This window comes from Fusarium phalaenopsidis (genome assembly GCF_050370095.1).
Source record: "Fusarium phalaenopsidis strain FUZ10S chromosome Unknown contig_32286, whole genome shotgun sequence".
NCBI classification, from domain to species: domain Eukaryota; kingdom Fungi; phylum Ascomycota; class Sordariomycetes; order Hypocreales; family Nectriaceae; genus Fusarium; species Fusarium phalaenopsidis.
In genome coordinates this window covers 443,958-459,921 of record NW_028145413.1, presented here as the reverse complement: position 1 = coordinate 459,921, position 15,964 = coordinate 443,958, and the positions used below count along the sequence as shown (strand labels likewise).

The 15,964-nt window shown below is 50.5% G+C and overlaps 5 protein-coding genes across 5 annotated transcripts; 2 read left to right on the top strand and 3 right to left on the bottom strand.

Annotated features, from left to right (window-relative positions):
* Nucleotides 1-363: 363 nt before the first annotated feature.
* LRP88_02435 (SDR family NAD(P)-dependent oxidoreductase) lies at nt 364-1,397 on the top strand (the record flags this gene model as incomplete). The annotated part of the gene is made up of 3 exons (XM_083239086.1): nt 364-864; nt 926-1,148; nt 1,201-1,397. 3 exons carry the CDS (start codon nt 364-366, stop codon nt 1,395-1,397), a joined length of 921 nt encoding a protein of 306 aa, XP_083104216.1.
* Nucleotides 1,398-1,770: 373 nt separating this feature from the next.
* Nucleotides 1,771-2,766, bottom strand: LRP88_02434 (uncharacterized protein; the record flags this gene model as incomplete). Its single annotated transcript, XM_083239085.1, has 1 exon — nt 1,771-2,766. One exon carries the CDS (start codon nt 2,764-2,766, stop codon nt 1,771-1,773), a length of 996 nt encoding a protein of 331 aa, XP_083104215.1.
* Nucleotides 2,767-6,654: 3,888 nt separating this feature from the next.
* LRP88_02433 (uncharacterized protein) lies at nt 6,655-7,089 on the bottom strand (the record flags this gene model as incomplete). Its single annotated transcript, XM_083239084.1, has 1 exon — nt 6,655-7,089. One exon carries the CDS (start codon nt 7,087-7,089, stop codon nt 6,655-6,657), a length of 435 nt encoding a protein of 144 aa, XP_083104214.1.
* A 1,265-nt stretch (nt 7,090-8,354) lies between these two features.
* On the bottom strand, nt 8,355-10,238 carry LRP88_02432 (uncharacterized protein; the record flags this gene model as incomplete). Its single annotated transcript, XM_083239083.1, has 1 exon — nt 8,355-10,238. The coding sequence occupies one exon, from the start codon at nt 10,236-10,238 to the stop codon at nt 8,355-8,357; it is 1,884 nt and encodes a 627-aa protein (XP_083104213.1).
* A 382-nt stretch (nt 10,239-10,620) lies between these two features.
* Nucleotides 10,621-15,489, top strand: LRP88_02431 (uncharacterized protein; the record flags this gene model as incomplete). Its single annotated transcript, XM_083239082.1, has 8 exons — nt 10,621-11,864; nt 11,912-11,957; nt 12,010-12,270; nt 12,322-14,338; nt 14,391-14,784; nt 14,839-14,942; nt 15,029-15,253; nt 15,308-15,489. 8 exons carry the CDS (start codon nt 10,621-10,623, stop codon nt 15,487-15,489), a joined length of 4,473 nt encoding a protein of 1,490 aa, XP_083104212.1.
* Nucleotides 15,490-15,964: the final 475 nt, after the last annotated feature.

The following is a 15,964-nucleotide window of genomic DNA, read 5'->3' as shown; positions in this document are numbered from 1 at the left end:
TCTCAACCACTGCAGGGATCAACGCTGGAAGCGCCTGAATTCACCGCCCCTCCGTCCTATGAATGGATATCAGTGATAAAGAGAGGTTACGAGAAGCGGACTTAGACCCTTGAGTTTGAAGAGAAGTCCGCCGATGACAAATTGAAGCGTTGGGATAGGGGAATGATGAGAGTTGAAGATGTATTGCGTGATATCAACTCTGCTAGCAACAGTACGAGGCTGAGCGAACCTCATCGGAAGGCTATGGCAGAGGTATTGTGAGTTATAAAAGAAGGCCAGCCATATGATATATTAACATCAACAAACATTCCCTCCAAGAGTATCTTTACCCTAACCTCACTTATTCCACTAAAAGATATCAACATGGTCTTCACTGGTCTTACCAAATACCACAAGGAGCCCTACGCGGACATCTCCCCCAAACTCCCAGAGGTGAGCCAAGAAGGGAGAACCATCCTCATCACAGGAGGCAGCGACGGCATTGGACTTGCCACAGCCAAAGCCTTCGTTGCTGCCTCGGCCAAGAGAGTCATCATTCTAGGCAGACGTGCCGAGAAGCTTGATTCAGCGGTTGTCGAGCTTGTGAGAGAAGCGACCTCCGTCGGGTCGCCCACGGTTGCCGAAGGGCGTGTGTGTGACGTCTCTAACTTGGAGTCGTCCGCTTCGCTTTGGGCCCGCCTTCGAGATGACGGGATTGTCGTGGACGTGCTCGTCTTGAACGCCGCCGCTGTTGGCGCTATTAAACCTCTGATTGAGATCGGCAGAGATAACATTCTCAAGGACTTTGACTTGAATTTTCGCACCAACCTGGATTTCACGGAACGTCTCTATAAGCAGGAAGGGCAAGGGGCAGGCGGACGAAAGGTATAGATTCCTACCGACTAAGAGATGTGCAATGGCTAATATGGTGCTGGATGCCTCACAGGTTGTAGTCGGGGTTACGACTCTCGCAATTTACCTATGGAACCTGGTAAAGGACCGTCCATCGTACGGACCCTCCAAGAGCGCAGGCACCCTGATCCTCCAGCAATTTGCCCGGGCTTTCAAGCCAGAGGAGCTGCAGGTCTCGATTGTTCACCCTGGAGCCGTTTGGACCGAGAGCATGAGGGAATCCGGCGCCACAGAGGGAATGTATCAATGTGATGATGGTGAGTCTTGAACGATGTTCCTATCCACTTGTACACGCTGACATCTCTTTAGTCGACCTCCCAGCCCATTTTATAGTCTGGGCTGCCAGCCTACAGGCAGAATTCTTGCACGGCCGGTTCATCTGGGCCAATTGGGATGTCAACGAACTTAAGGGAGAGGCTTTCAGGAAGCAGTTGGACGAGAATCCCAACTTATTGACTGTTGGGGTTGAAGGACTATCGGAGAGTAAGAACCTACCTATTGTGTAGGTTTTCTAGACGGGCTATACATGGCTAGATTCAAGAGGGTCAATGAACCACTACATGAAGGCTTCAATGGGAAAAGGCCACAGAGAGGCAAACATGTGTGAAGGGTTTCTGAATATTGCCAAGTTGGCGGATTGCTAGCTGTCTTGGCCAAATGTCAAGTTCGTACTTTCTGTAGGCAGTCATCATCGACGTATTATCGCGCCAGTCAAACGTGGTGTCGAATCGAGGGACCAGGGACTTCATCCGGGCCTTGCCATTATTACGAACTAAAACACCATTCTCTGAGCATGTCTAACTGCTGAAGCCACCTTGAAAACTAAAATTCGTACCAAAAAGAAACGCACAAGACGACAACACTCGTCCAAGATTCCACCTATTGCACCGATGCCAGAGAAATGTCGTACAACTTCTTTGCCTTCTCCTCATCGTACGCCCACTCGGCATGGCCAGCCTCAATCACACTCTCACCTTTCCTCGGCTCACTAATGCGGTTCCGTTCCAGGTACTTTCCCCCTCGACCTTCAAGCTCCCGGCTAACGGCCGCCCAGACCGACGTGGACGCGCCCTGCTCCGGGCTCATCATAGACCTGAGCGTAGTCATAACGCCGGATTTGAAGAAGATCAGAGCATCGTGTAGATTGGGCTTCTGGAGACCTGTTCTGATGCCTCCGGGGTGCACACTCCAGGCGTGTAGGCCCTGTGCCCCGTAGCGACGTTCGATCTCGCTGGCGGTGTAGACGTTGGCTAGCTTACTCTGTCCGTATGCTAAAAAAGGATCGTATTTCCGGTTCTCCCAGTTGAGATTGCTAAAGTCCATGGGGGCGTTTCTGTGCGCAGTCGACGAAACAATGACAACACGGGACTGGAAATCGGGTGTTGATGATTCCAAGAGCATGGGTCTCAAGAGTTCAAACAAAAGAAAGTGTGAGAGATGGTTGATGCCCCAATGGAGCTCAAAACCGCCCTTGGTTCTTCCCTCGGGAACGTGACGTATTCCGGCATTCTCGATCAAGATGTTGAGCTTGTTGGTCTTGGCTTTGAGCTCGGCGACACAGGCGCGAACACTCTCGAAAGACTCGAGATCAAGTTTAAGAAGATGAACTTGAATATGATCAAGAACATCTCCGAGTACAGTCCTGGCCTTTTCCAGGTTGCGTGCGGTGACGAAGATGGTTGCACCTGTGGCCTTCATGGCCCGTGCCGTTTCGATGCCGAGTCCAGATGAGCAGCCAGTAATGAGGACCACTTTATCGGCCAGGGATCCTTCTCTCTGCTCATCTTTGACAATTTGCAGGGCGGTAGGTCGTGCATCGCCAGGACCGTTGGGTTTGAGGTGTGCGGCTGCGTATGTAGAGGCTGTCGATGTCATGTTTGCGCTTGGAAATGATCAAAATGTGGTTGTTTTTGGGGCTGGGTGACGGGAAAACGAGTAAGTCTGAATTGGATATGAAGCAAAATATCTTTACAAGGTTCTCAATGGTGCTTTATATGTTCACTTTACAAGGTGAGATGTCAATTATGACGCAACGTTGTCGGACTTGACGGAGTTATGCTCGACTGGTGATTTTGAACATGGCTCGTGAGAGGTGTCAGCTCCTATTACCTCTTACGGTTAACCACCCACAGGCACCATGTACCCAGAGAAAGTATGATCGAGAGCAGGTACCAGAGAGCAAGATGACAGCGGCTACAAATCGCCCATGGTTTGGTCCAGGAGCCGAGATTTGGAGAAATTAAAGATTACTCTCTCTATTATGCACATCATACGCTAAATCGTCACGTTTAAGGGGTTCTCGCCTCTGGTCTCTCTCCACTTGTTTGCCGCGTTGACAACGTCTTCACATCCTATTAAGAGAAACCCCCATTTTCTTGCAAACGACTCGGTAATTTCCCAACCAGAAATCTCCCAAGGATCTGACCAAGATATGATACCAGACTCTCCGATCCAAGAACTTGCCAAGTTTGCAGTTGTAATGGTATCACCTTCGCCCGTTGTTATCGCAAATGGGGCTGGTTGACGCTCAGTGTCGCTGCCCTTGGGGTCAACCAGGGCGGATTGCTCTTCAACCTCGTCACTGGTTAGACAAAGGCTCTCAAAGGCCTCTCCAACTAAATCCAACATGAAAGCATCCTCATCGATATCATACTCTTGAAGCGCAAGGATCAGGTTATCCCGTAGTTTTGGGGAAGGGAAGAGATCCACCCAGCCAGGATGCGGTACTTGCTCTTGGAGATGTGTCGGCATCAAGGATACCGGTAGAGTAATCTCAACACCTGTTTCTGGGGCAGGCAAGGTGAAAACACGGAATATGGAGCAGAACCTCGTCGTTTCTAGGGGGATAGTGGATAATATGAAGTAGTTTGTTAGGATGGCGCGGGAGACGTTGAACGAGATGACATGGAGAAGTCGAGAGTCTGGTGTGATAGGAAAGTAAACATCAGTCGCCGATGGAGCATTGATCTGATCTTTTCCCAATTGGCGAGAGACGCTGGTGCGCGGTGGTGGTTCGAAATGGGCCTCGTGCTCGTGTGCCTCGGTGAGTCTCTGACGTCGTCCTAGATGCACAAGCTGTCAGCAACAGATACTTGGAACGGGAAGATCAGTCGATTTACTTACGAGCCGCTCTCTTATTGATCCTGTTTTGCCTCTTTCTTCTCTCTTTGGCATCGCTTAGACCCGCCCATTCATCCTTCTCGCCGAGGACCTGATCAGACATGGTTAGCTTCCGTGACAATGGAGCCATCCAAGGGTTAGTACCTCTTCGCGCATCGGCACAAGTCGAAAAGTCTGAAATGAAGCCATGGGTAAGATTGCCAGGGGAAAACCCGTCCGCTTGCTGGAAAAGAGTGAGTATGATGGTGATAGTTGAGTGAATGGTGCATGTTTTAAATGGCTGCTGACGCGCTTTGCTTGAATCGGGGAATTTGGGCGGATGCAGACTGCTGACAAAACTAAGCCAATTTGGGCCTGGCTTCTGACAGGGTGGGATGGTAAGATTCAGGGAAGGTTAATGACGCCTAAAATTGAATCATGGTGGGAACTCGCGTCACCTTGATCAGGGATCTTCTAAATAGAACTCGGATAAGGTGAAAATTGCAAATAATGCGCCGTGAATTTAGTTTTAACTAGGTAGCCTCTGCGTAAATACCTGACTATCAAGTATGCAGCTTTGAGCTTATCTTGGGAGACATTGTGCTAATCAGAGATCCGCTCTGTCAACCCAAATATCCACAGCTCGCATCGTGTTATTAAAGCTCCCAGATAGAGGTTTAGACATGCTTAATAGTTGCCTCTTTCTATCGCGGGCAAAGTCCGCTCTCGGCTTCGAAACCCGAAGACAGTCGGCAGGGCCTTCGTGTCCTGGTTAGAATAGGATGGCCTTGCGGGTGAGCATACGTGTGATTTCAAGTCAGACAAAAATAAACAATCTTTCGCCGTTTTTCTGCAGCCAATCTATTGCAAAACTTAGATTATATCGAGCTATTCTACCCACTTGAAACATGACTTAGCTCTCGAGAGTCTTTTCCAGTGGGTGGAGGCCCAGTCCACCAACCTACCAAGCGCCAGCTGAGCGACCCTCGGCTATCGAGTCTCTGGATGTCTCAACAGACGACGACGAGGAGGACTCCCGGAATGACCGGGTGATTGTGGGACGCGTGTTTGCCATCAACACCGTCACATGAGGTACCATAACCCTCCTCCAACCCCAACCAATGTTGCTCACCTCCAATAGACATGAACACCACGTATGGGATCTACATCTCCTACAACATCGCTCATGGCTACTGTTAAGGCGCCACGTACCTGCACTATGCATTTGTTGGTGGTCTGTCGGTAGCTCTTGCTTGGTTCACTGCCCCCTTCGTCAACCACCTCACCAAAACCTCTGGCATCCGCGTGCCCATAGCAGCAGGCGTCGTGGCCGTCTTCTTGGTCAGTGGTTTGCTGGAATCAGCAGAAAGTTTGGCGCATTTCTGGTTTTCCAGGGACTTTTTTTTTGGCTTGGGTAAATTGAAACCTCGAATGTCTGAGCTGCGGATCGGCTAACTCAGAGTTATGGCTCGGTCTGGCGCGTAACTACACGATAAACGACGACTGCAGAATACGAGTCCGAATACTGACTAGCAACTCGTAAAGACTCAGGTACCGTCTCAGCCAATTTTACCGCTTTTATTTGAGAAGCGCTTCAGTCTAGCCCAAGTCACTGGATGATCTGATCAGCAACCCTCATGAACTGACATCCGGCTCTAGGGTATTGTCACATGCGGATCGGGATTCGGAGGCTTGATCTTTGCCAACACAGCTCGTGCCGCATTGGAAAGTATTGGAGTGCGATACACGCTTCTTCTCAACGGTTTCATACCTGCTGTTGTATTGGTGCCGTCAATTGCGTTTCTAAAGGACAAGGGCAAGAAGGTGGAGGCCAAGACAAAGCCCCTTCAACTCCGCTGGCTTTGACACAAGAATTCTGTTCGGGTCTGGACCTTGGGGTGCATTTGGCGGTACGAGATCTACGTGTATGACGTATGGGTTTTTCTAATTGTTGAGCTAGTGATGGGCTGCTTTATCGCTCTCTACTCTAATGCATCGTATGCGACAGGCGGGCTGGGGCTTTCACAGCGGCAAGGTGCTGCCCTACGATCGATCTTTGCTGTGGAACAGGTCCTTGGACGACCACTCGTTGGACAGGCCCTCGATATGGCAGGCTGATTGAACATAGCCATCGCCGCTAACATCCTGGCTGCACTTAGTTGTCTGGTCATGTGGCTTCCCGCTAGATCGTTTGCGGTTCTCGTTATCATCCCCATCATGCAAGGTGCCTTTGGTGGAACCATTCTCTGTGTCATTGCGCCGGTTTCTACTTCGGCAGTCGGAGTCATTGACGTCGGCTCTGCTCTGGCCATCTTTTGGTTGATGATGGTGTTGCCATTCACGTTTGCCAAACCTGCTGCTGTAGTTTTGATTGACTACTCGCGTCACAATTTAACGAGGGAGGGCCCGGACGCGTACCGAGCGTCCATCATCCTCTGTGGTGTATTATTTGCGTTGAGTGCTTCCATGCTCTGCGGAGGAAAGGTTGCGATCTAACGGAACGTCAAGATTTTTCAGAAGACATGACGGAAGAAGTTTAAGAGTAGTTACTTGCGTGTTCATTAGGCATATATCGCTATTCTAAAAGGCTCAAAAGGCTCATCCCGAAGACATGTAAAGTAGGTCTGATTATTCCCAACTCCAAAAACCAGTCATTTAGCCCTCTCATAACTCCGAGTTCCACTGCTCATTGGTGACATAGCACAGAATCCAGCCAAAGTCGACAGGGTTTGTAGAGATATGAGCAGGCTCCTTCTTGGTAAACCGCTCGCTACCAATCTTGGAGGCATACTGGTTGAGATATCGTTGGCACACGATGTTGTCCTCGGCCGGCTTGGGCGCTTCGGCAACGTGGTCGACACCCTCGACCCTTAGCTCGGTGATTTGCGTCCGGCTGACGTGTGTGAGACGGCCGAGGGGTACGAGAATGGTGTGCTTGGTTTGGTCCTTGCCGAAGCCGTTGACGGCGACGACCTTGGCTGAGACGTGGTTGGGGACCATTGTGCGCTTGAGCATCTCCATGGCGTCGGGAGGGAGGAAGCTTGCTGTCGCGGTAGAGGCGAGGGCAGCGGTGGCAGCGATGAGGGTCGTGAAATGCATCGTCGTTGTTGTGAGGCGTTTTGTGAGCGTCGATGCCGTTTTTGGTGTTCTTGTGGTGGTGATGTGGTTGTTTTGTTGTTGTTGCTGCTGATAAGGTGTGGTTGATGTGGCTTCAGCTGGTGGTGGTAGCGAGTGTAAGAGCGAGTAGATTATGTAGCGTGAGTGCCGAGGAAGAGATTAAGTAGTAGATTGCTTGAGATGATGATGAAAAAATTCTTGAATCTAGTGAGACTGTCATGCCTTTTCTAGTCGTTGAAATCGAGGCTCTCGTCAAGCACCTGGCCCTCGGGGCCTTCTGTCAATCTAAATTTAGCCCATACCAGCTTTCACAAGTCAAAGCGATCCAGTCTGTCACTTTTATCTCTCCACCAGACGCGCCCTTCGTAACGTACACGGCGGAGCCAATAATAGCCTCCTAACCGTTCCACTTTCTGTTGGTCCCAGCGGAAGCAAGCCTTCTTTACGAAAAACGTCCCCTGCCAAGGGATGCTTGAAGCCTGGGTCTAGAACTTCACTGACAGGGGTTCGCAGATCCTCTCCGCAAATCAGGCCAGGATTTGACCTGTTGGTGGAAGCAAATGCGAAGGACTGCTGCGATTCAACGTAACATCTCACGTCTGTGTTCTGGAACGTGGGTCAGCTGTCATTGGGTGGTTTTGCAAAGGCGCAGGCGTAAAAAGTTCCCTCGGTCAGTGACATCAGATAAAACAAGAGATCTCATGCTCGACAGTGGGCACATGGGGTCTTGCATTCAATAGTCTCGGCGAGATTCCTTGGCTCTTGGCACTATTTTAAGCATATGGATGGTGATGTCGGCGCGTTTTGCTTCGTCGAGATGTCGGTAAGGCCGTCCCACGTGCAACAAGATGCCCTCACTTACTGCTTTGCCCTTTCAACCACCTCGTCTGCACGATGACCTAACCTTGGTGGCCAGCCTCCGTATTTTGTGCACGATCCAGTTCTTGAGGCTGAGTTCTCTTCAGCCCTAGACCCCATCGCTCCACTGTTGATCCGATGTGTCGGACACTCGGGGAGACCGGCCCCGGTTTTGATCCGAGGATGCATATGAGCAGCTCGCTTATGCTTATGCTTACGGGTTGAATGCGTTTGGCTTGCTCGTAATTTCCATTGTTTCTCATACATATTCATGCCGTAGCCTGAAAATTGACTGTCAAATATGTCCACGGTTCCCTTCACACTGCGCCAAGCAAGGGTGATCCAGAGGGATGCTTCTCGTATAGGTATGCAACCCTCCCTTCCCAAGCTTACACTTGCCCTACATAATTCTCACTATTCATCAAGCTAATCCCAACATCCCAGTAGAAATTGTTTAACCCTCCAGTCCCATCCGTCGCCTGCACGCCGCCCTCCTCTCCTGCAAGCAAGCACCTCAGGGTCACATCCTTATACGTTTCACCCATCCAGAAAGCCAGATCGGATCTACACTTCTTGGCTATCGCGTCCTTGAACTCTTTGGCTGACAAGTTGCTAGCCTTGACCTTTCCGCCAGAGCCCGATTCTGCCACACGAGCGAGCGGTCGCCAGAAGCCGATCTCGACAAGCAAAAGCCCCAAAGCGTATATGTCGTGGACCCTTTGATAGCGCGTCTGGGGTCCTGTGTTTGCGTTTGACCCTGCAGGTCGAGACTTGAGACGCTGTCTAACATCGGGGTGTAAGTAAACAGCCTCGGAGTCTTCGACAGGTGCCGAGATGGATAGTTCGGTTGTAGAATCGGGACGAGAGATGGCAAAACCGCCAATAATGGGTGCTCCAAGATCGAGAGGAGTAGACTGGGTCGATGTTGAGGATATAGTCGCCTCGTTTACAAGAAAGGCGATGTGCAAGGAGCTGAACCGCTCGTGATGCCACCGCGTGAGCAGAAATGTGTAGAAGCCCATAACCAAGGTAGTGGCGAGCTCGAAGCGCTGGTTAAGGCTTGGTAGTGGATAGTTAACGCTTCTTCGGCTAGAAGATGATCTTTCATTGGTACCTGGTCGCTGGCTTCCGGGTAGTATGTCGTAAAGAGTGACAATGGTGGTTGAGGATGTGGCGCTTGTCGGCAACGCCGACACCAAGCCAAAGACCTTTGCGCTGCCGTACTCAATGAACCCAAGAGATGGGGGGACCTGTAGGCGGGATATTTCCCCAATCTGTTGTAGAGAGTACGATATCTGCGAAATGCGCGTGCGGGCAAGTTTGTACACGTCGTAATCACCTTGCGGAAACGGTATCCATTCGATCATGACTCGACAAGGTTGACCTTCATCATCGGGAGAATAGTGGGCGATGGAGTATTGGCAGCCTGCAAGGACCTTGGCGGCATTGATTCCCTCAAAGTGATTCATCCTGCGCTCCATTTTTGTCAGGACAGCATCCAGGTCTGCATTAGTCGTTGCCCCATCCTTGAATCGTTGACGTAATCTGATGAACTTGGCGCTCTGGCTCAGGACGGTGTTGCGGTTACTCGATAATCTCGAAATATCTCCAATATTGTCAGAAGTTTCCAACGCGTAGCCCGCGATGCCTAGCTCCAAGATACTGTCTCGAAGGTTTTGCGGAAGGATGCTGTAGAGGGCATTGTTCCAGTAGATCATGGATTCCAATGAGCTGTCGAGGGTGGACTTGTCATTGTCCTTCCATGGGCTTGCATTGTGTTTGATCCGTGTGATCCAAGGGGTGTGTTTCAAGAGGTCATCGGCGAATTTCTTGAGGCGCGTTCTCGACTTTGATGTCTCCTCTGACAGGTCGAGCGTCTGCCTCGGCTCTGGCGGTTGGGCCTGAAAAATGGTCAAGATGCCATTTCGCTTGAGGACTTCTTCGACCTTTTCGAGAAGCTTGAGAATATTGACTGCGGCATCCGTAATGGGTTGCCCAAACTGCTTGTCTAGCGTGACTTGGAGTGCCGATGTTTGTGTCGGCACTCGTCGAATCGATGGCGGACGTTTTGGTTTGAGTGCGAGATGTTCCAAAGCCGTCCACCACGTCTGGAAGCGAAAGAATTCCATCTCAAGTTTGCACATCCAATCGGCGACATCATCTCCAAAGTCGTGAGCCTCGCGAATGGTGCGCCATACCTCGAAGCCCTTCTCGAACACGGCGACAAGCCCACCGAGGCCAATGATGAAGGAGGGGATCTCCAGGCCCGACATATTTACAAGGCAGATTTTACAGACGCAAGATGTAAAATGCACATTAGGCGTACCACGTAGCACTCAAATAGTGAGGCCCTGATTACGAATACCAAGCTTAGGCTGACGAGTCTAGACCCGGATATTGATGCCGCACCCGATACCCCTCAATGTTGAGCTGAAAACAAGTGTGGCAGTGTTGAGACAGCGACACGCTTGCATATCAATCTGATTGGGTCACAAGGTGGTTAGGCATACGGTAGCAGGCGCCGTGGCTGTAGCTTGTGACATGTTCCTGGTTTCAGCCCAGTTTGCATCTGGTACTCTTCTTATACTTATTATCTTAAATCCCAGGTTGAGGTATTTACCCAGCAAGCAAGGCTCTGTATCCATAATCGCCGTCATGGCAGATTTCCAATCCCTCTCCATCTACACCGCAGCGCCATCAACGACAGAGCTCGTTAACCGTCCAGACAAGACCTTTGCCATCAAAGGCCAAGCCGAGTTCCTCGCCGTCGCTATCGCTTTAGATGTACCCATCCTCAGCGCCAACAACAATGTCATTGCAAGCATGAACACGCTCGCAGCGGGCGCTGGCGCCTCGTTTGCCGTTTTTGCTTCTTCCGAGGAGATGAAGTTGGATCCTGAGGAAGATTTTCTCAATCCTTCGCAGCAGGTGCAAAAGTTGTTTAATGAGGCCAAGTCGGGGAACAAGTTTCGTCGCTATGTTACCAAGAAGATTGTCACGGCGCAAGGATTTGCGAGTGATGATTCTCGGCAACTCGCTGCTGTCATCAACGAGATACGGATTTTGTCTGATGAGACGATTCGGCAGTGCGACTTTATCGTATCCATGCTGGCTGTTTCGTGGAGCGAGTCTCCTAGCCTCGGACGATTCTGGCCTCAAGTTCTACTCGAAGCTGCCGATGAGGGCACTCTAGTGGAGTATCTATCTGCTGTCGACATACATTTCAGGAATCAGCTCGCCATAACCATGGAGATTGGACGCGGCCTTCAGTTCCTCCACTCCCAAGGCATCGTCCACGCTGACCTAAAACCAACAAACGTCCTCGTCTTCAGCAACGGCTTCAGCCAAGAGCAGCAGGAACTATCGGGCAAGCTCGGCATAGCCCCAGTTCGCGCAAAGCTTTGCGACTTTGGATACGCAGTCATCATCGACGACTACAAGTCCGAGAAGCTGTTTCAAGCGAGGATCGGTAGCCATCCATGGATGGCGCCCGAGCTTGATGCCGAGGAGACTATTGAGTTGGAGAATCTTCACAAGACCGACATTTACTCTCTTGGGTTGCTTGCTGCTAGCATTTTCATGAATGGCAGCTTGCCCTTTGAGGGGATAACACCAGATGAGGTCTCTGACATCAAGTCAAGGTTGAAGGAACATCCGGATGCGGCTGTTGCAACGGTGATGAAGAATATCAAGAGCAAAGCCTCTCTTGACGAGTATCAAGAGGAGTACATACAAGTGTTTCTTTCAGGGACATGTGTGCCTTCCCAGGCTGACAGAGTGTCACTGTCTGCGATTCAAAGCTACCTTTTCCTGGGTATGATGCAACAGCTTGGGAAAGGAAAGCCGGCGATACCACTGGAGTGGTTCCCAGACCTCCGCGAGGCGGGAGAGAGTTACCAGTGAGCGGTCGGCCCTACTCTTCCAAGTCCCGAGTTAACGTGCCTAGTGATGCTCTACAAGCGCTTGAGAAGAAGCATTCAAAGTCGGGACAGGTATGTACATCCAACACAGACGATTGTATCGCATGCTAAAGACCGTTTCAAGGGAGAGACTAAGGACGATCCCAATGTGCCGCAAATACTCCTCGACCTTCGAAGAATGCGTGACGAAGTCATTTCCATTCAGATCGGCGACCCCGAGTTCGAAGAAACTCTGGCAAACGCGTTTCAGGATCACAGCCTGAAACCAGCAAAGGTCCGAAAGTTTAGGAAGGCTTGGAAAACTGATGACGACTTTGAGGAGAGTCAAGACTTTTTTGATCGTATGGATGAAGTTTTTGACCGAGCTATTCTCAAGACACCGGATGTGAGTTTGGGCTATCGTCGCGTGGTTGACATTGTGGCTTATTCTTTTTAGTTTGCGTTTGAGCACACTTTGACTACCGCTTTGATGCCCCGTGTGGCACGAAAGGAAGTCATCGAGGATCTCAAGGCAAGGTGTGATTCTGACTACATCGAGGATCCGGCCGCGCCATTCCATCTGGCTGGCGCGTATTTCAACGGCCAGGTTGTTGATCCGTCAATCGAGGAAGGTCTCAAATATCTCACAACCTCAGCCGTGATGAAGGGCCCGGAGGCTGTCTCATTGATTCTGAATGTCTTCAATGCTTGCGAGGCTTCTTTACCCGAGGACATTCGAGATGACTTGCTGGCAACGATCAAGAGTTACGGGACGACGACATTTAGCGGTGCACAGGCGACTCTATTTGATCACCCTGTTCCAAGGCAGATTGAGCACCATGCTGTCCTCGGAAAGATCTGGTCCAAGAGATGGCCTGAAGAGTACGAAAAGTGGTTGACCACTGATCGAAGAATACTCAACGCGGTGTTTCCCGCCAACAATAACTCGTTGTACTTGAGAGCCGAACCCAAAACTGGACAACCAGGGTTTGACTTTGACCAGTTAACTACCTTCAAGATGGGTGGCCCTGACAAGCTTGATCCTGCGAAGAGGCCTGACTTCATAGCAGAAGTTACTCGGCTTGGTTGTCTTGAAGCATGCAGTGACTACGGTTTCACGTTGTTACAAGTCGCTGTTGTCAAGGACGATCTTGAAATGGTCAAGACTCTTGTTCTTCAGCTTGGTGCCTCTATCAACGCATACGGGAACACCTACGGATGGACTCCGTTACTGCTCGCCTGTCATTGCGGTTACTTCGTAATGGCAAAGTGGCTCGTCGAGCATGGAGCGAATGCTACTATTCGAGAAGAACTCCAAGGGGCAACCATTCTTCACTCCTTGCACCGGTTCTCTAACCGTCAAGAGTGTGAAGCGATCCTTGAAATTGCCCTTTCTGCGGATATCGACATCAACTGTTCCATGAAGAATGGAATGACACCTCTTCATGCTACATTCTCTGGCTGGGACTACTCCGAAGGAGCAGCTGCGAAACTTCTCCTCGAGTATGGCGCTGACCCAACGAGACAGGCAGAAGAGTGGGATGGGCACTTTGGATTTGTGACCCCAATCACCCTAGCCGCCCAGGTGCTCGACGTTGACTTGGTTCTCGAGATGATATCGGCAGCAGATTCCTTCATCTCCATTGCCGGTCTATCCGCACGTCGTCAACTCAGTCACGCCAAGGCACAAGCATTCTCTGCCCTAACAACAAGGACACGGTTCTACTACATGGCGACTGCGGGGCGTGGCTATATGGAAAAGCTTCAGGCCGCAATCTCCCTCCTCGCCGATAAAGACATGCGCGACATTGTAGATGAGCGACGAGCGGAGGATGAAAGAGTCGTAGACACTTGCTTGGCAATGTCGATTCACAAGGCTCGAGGATTCTTTATCGAAGCGCTGTTGAACGTCTTCCCAGACACGAAGGTTGATGCTCCATTTGAAGGATTATCGAGAACGTTTCTGCAGATTGCCATCGAACGACGAAGTATCGAAGCTATGCGATGTTTAATACGACATGGCGCAAATATTCTTGCCAAAGACATACGAGGTCGAAATGCCCTTCAAGTGGCGGCTCACTACTTTCCGGCTGTACTTCCAGAGTTGATCAAGCTCTTGGAGGAGTCGCCACTTGAGGAACGAGGAGGTAAAAACATCAAGGATATTCTAGAGAGTCAAGACAATTCTGGCCACACGCTCTTTGCTCAGCTACTTCTCGAAGGATACGATGAAGAGAGGCAGCTTGCAGAGTCTCTCCGCGTCAAGTACGGTCTTCAACACGATTACAATATGGGAGGGGGTGGCGACAAGTGGACGACGCTTGTCGGGTACATGGTTTCAGCGGCTGCTGCTGACGGTCTCATACCGATTGAGCATGTGGAATACTTGCTGGACTTGGATCCAGCACCGGAGTACGTCTGTGATTCTGAGGGGAGAACCCTGCTTTCTTTGGTAGTCCAAGGGTTCTCGGGATGTAAGCTGAACAGCAATGTCCAGCAAGGAACGATATGCTAACGATATCGCAGCGCGAAACTCGTACGATCTACCTTGCCATCAGATCACAGGGATGCTGCTAAAGAAGTATCCTGAGTACGATACCATCTTTACCCGGTCCAAAACACAACGCACTGTCCTTCACGTTGCCGCCTACTGGTCCAACAAGACGGCTCTCCAGATGATCAAAGACCACGTGCAGCGCAACTGCCCGAGGAAGACAGTCCCATGGAACCTTATTGAAGGGGGGAACACAGTCCTGGACTTTGCGTCACTGGGTGTCAGGGAAAAGGCCCTCCCAGCACTTGGCCCTGAGGGCAACAGGGTCGCTACCAGATCGACGAAGAAGGCTGCCTTGGAATGCTACAAGTTTTTGAGGGAGAATGGCGCTCTGCACAACTGGGAGCTGCAGGGTACCATGGTAGCGTGAGTTGAGACAATGCAAATGACTGTGGGTGTATGCTGACCACCGAGAACTAGGGCACGACTGCTCATCTACAAGGTGGACTTTGTCAAGACTGGCCTCTTTATGCGAGTGGCGACAGAAAGACTCGACCTTGGAGCACCAGAAATGGATCTAGATGGTAAGTCCCCTCTCAAGACCTTTCCCAAGAGTCTTGCTCCATCGGCTCAATCATGGCCTTCAAGTATCCAGTGCTAACCTCACTAGGAGTCATCGAAGTCGCTGACACATGCAGCCCAGGTGCAAGGCTTATCCGCCTCCCTGTGGTTCAACTAGCTTGGCGATACAACAACTTCTTCCTCAGGTTCTACTCCGTCCGTGTATCTTCTCTAGCCATGGAAGGCTTCGAGCAGTTTCGCGCTTGGTTTGAGAAGCGGATGACGAAGGACGATCCCCGATTCTACGAGAGCCTCAACCTGCCCCCAGGACTATGTAAATCTCTCCTATCAAGATTCAGCCCGAAATCTAACTAATGGCTGCTGTTAGATCCGTACAAGACTCTCAACTATAAGCATTCTGTGCCTCACACCAATGAGACAGTTGAGTGGACCCGAACTGGGCGCATCTGGACTGAAGAAGAATGTGATGGATTACGAGCAAGGTTTTCGGCGTTGTGGGATGTCTTTTTTGGGGAGAATGAGCGGGAATTTCTCGAGAAGCTAGGCTAATGAGCAGCAGCGGGCTGATAAATGCCATGTTTACTGGAAGAGGCCCTGTACACCGAAATGTCTAATCAGCATTTGCATAAAAGTCATTCTGTTACACAGCGGCTCATGATTCCACCAGGGGGATAAATGCCGGTCCTCATCCTAGAGACTTCCTCTGCATCTCGTCGCTATCCTCCATTGCATACTGCGCTTGCTCTGTCGCCTTGTCGTACAAGTGAGACCTGATTTGATAGATAATGGCGGAGTAACAATGCGGAGAGGTGGGTAACTTATAGGCAACATAAGGTAAGGGCAAATATAGTTTTCCTATCTATGTTGTTAACCTTTGTAACCTCCCCTAGTAGAGTGATCATCTATCATAGTAAAAGAGCTCATTAACACAAGGTATTAAACAAAGTGTGTTTCATAGTAGCAAGCGTTGAAAATGGGGTTAAAAAAGCCTTGTCCTTCTAAAACGTCAAAATACCCATAATTT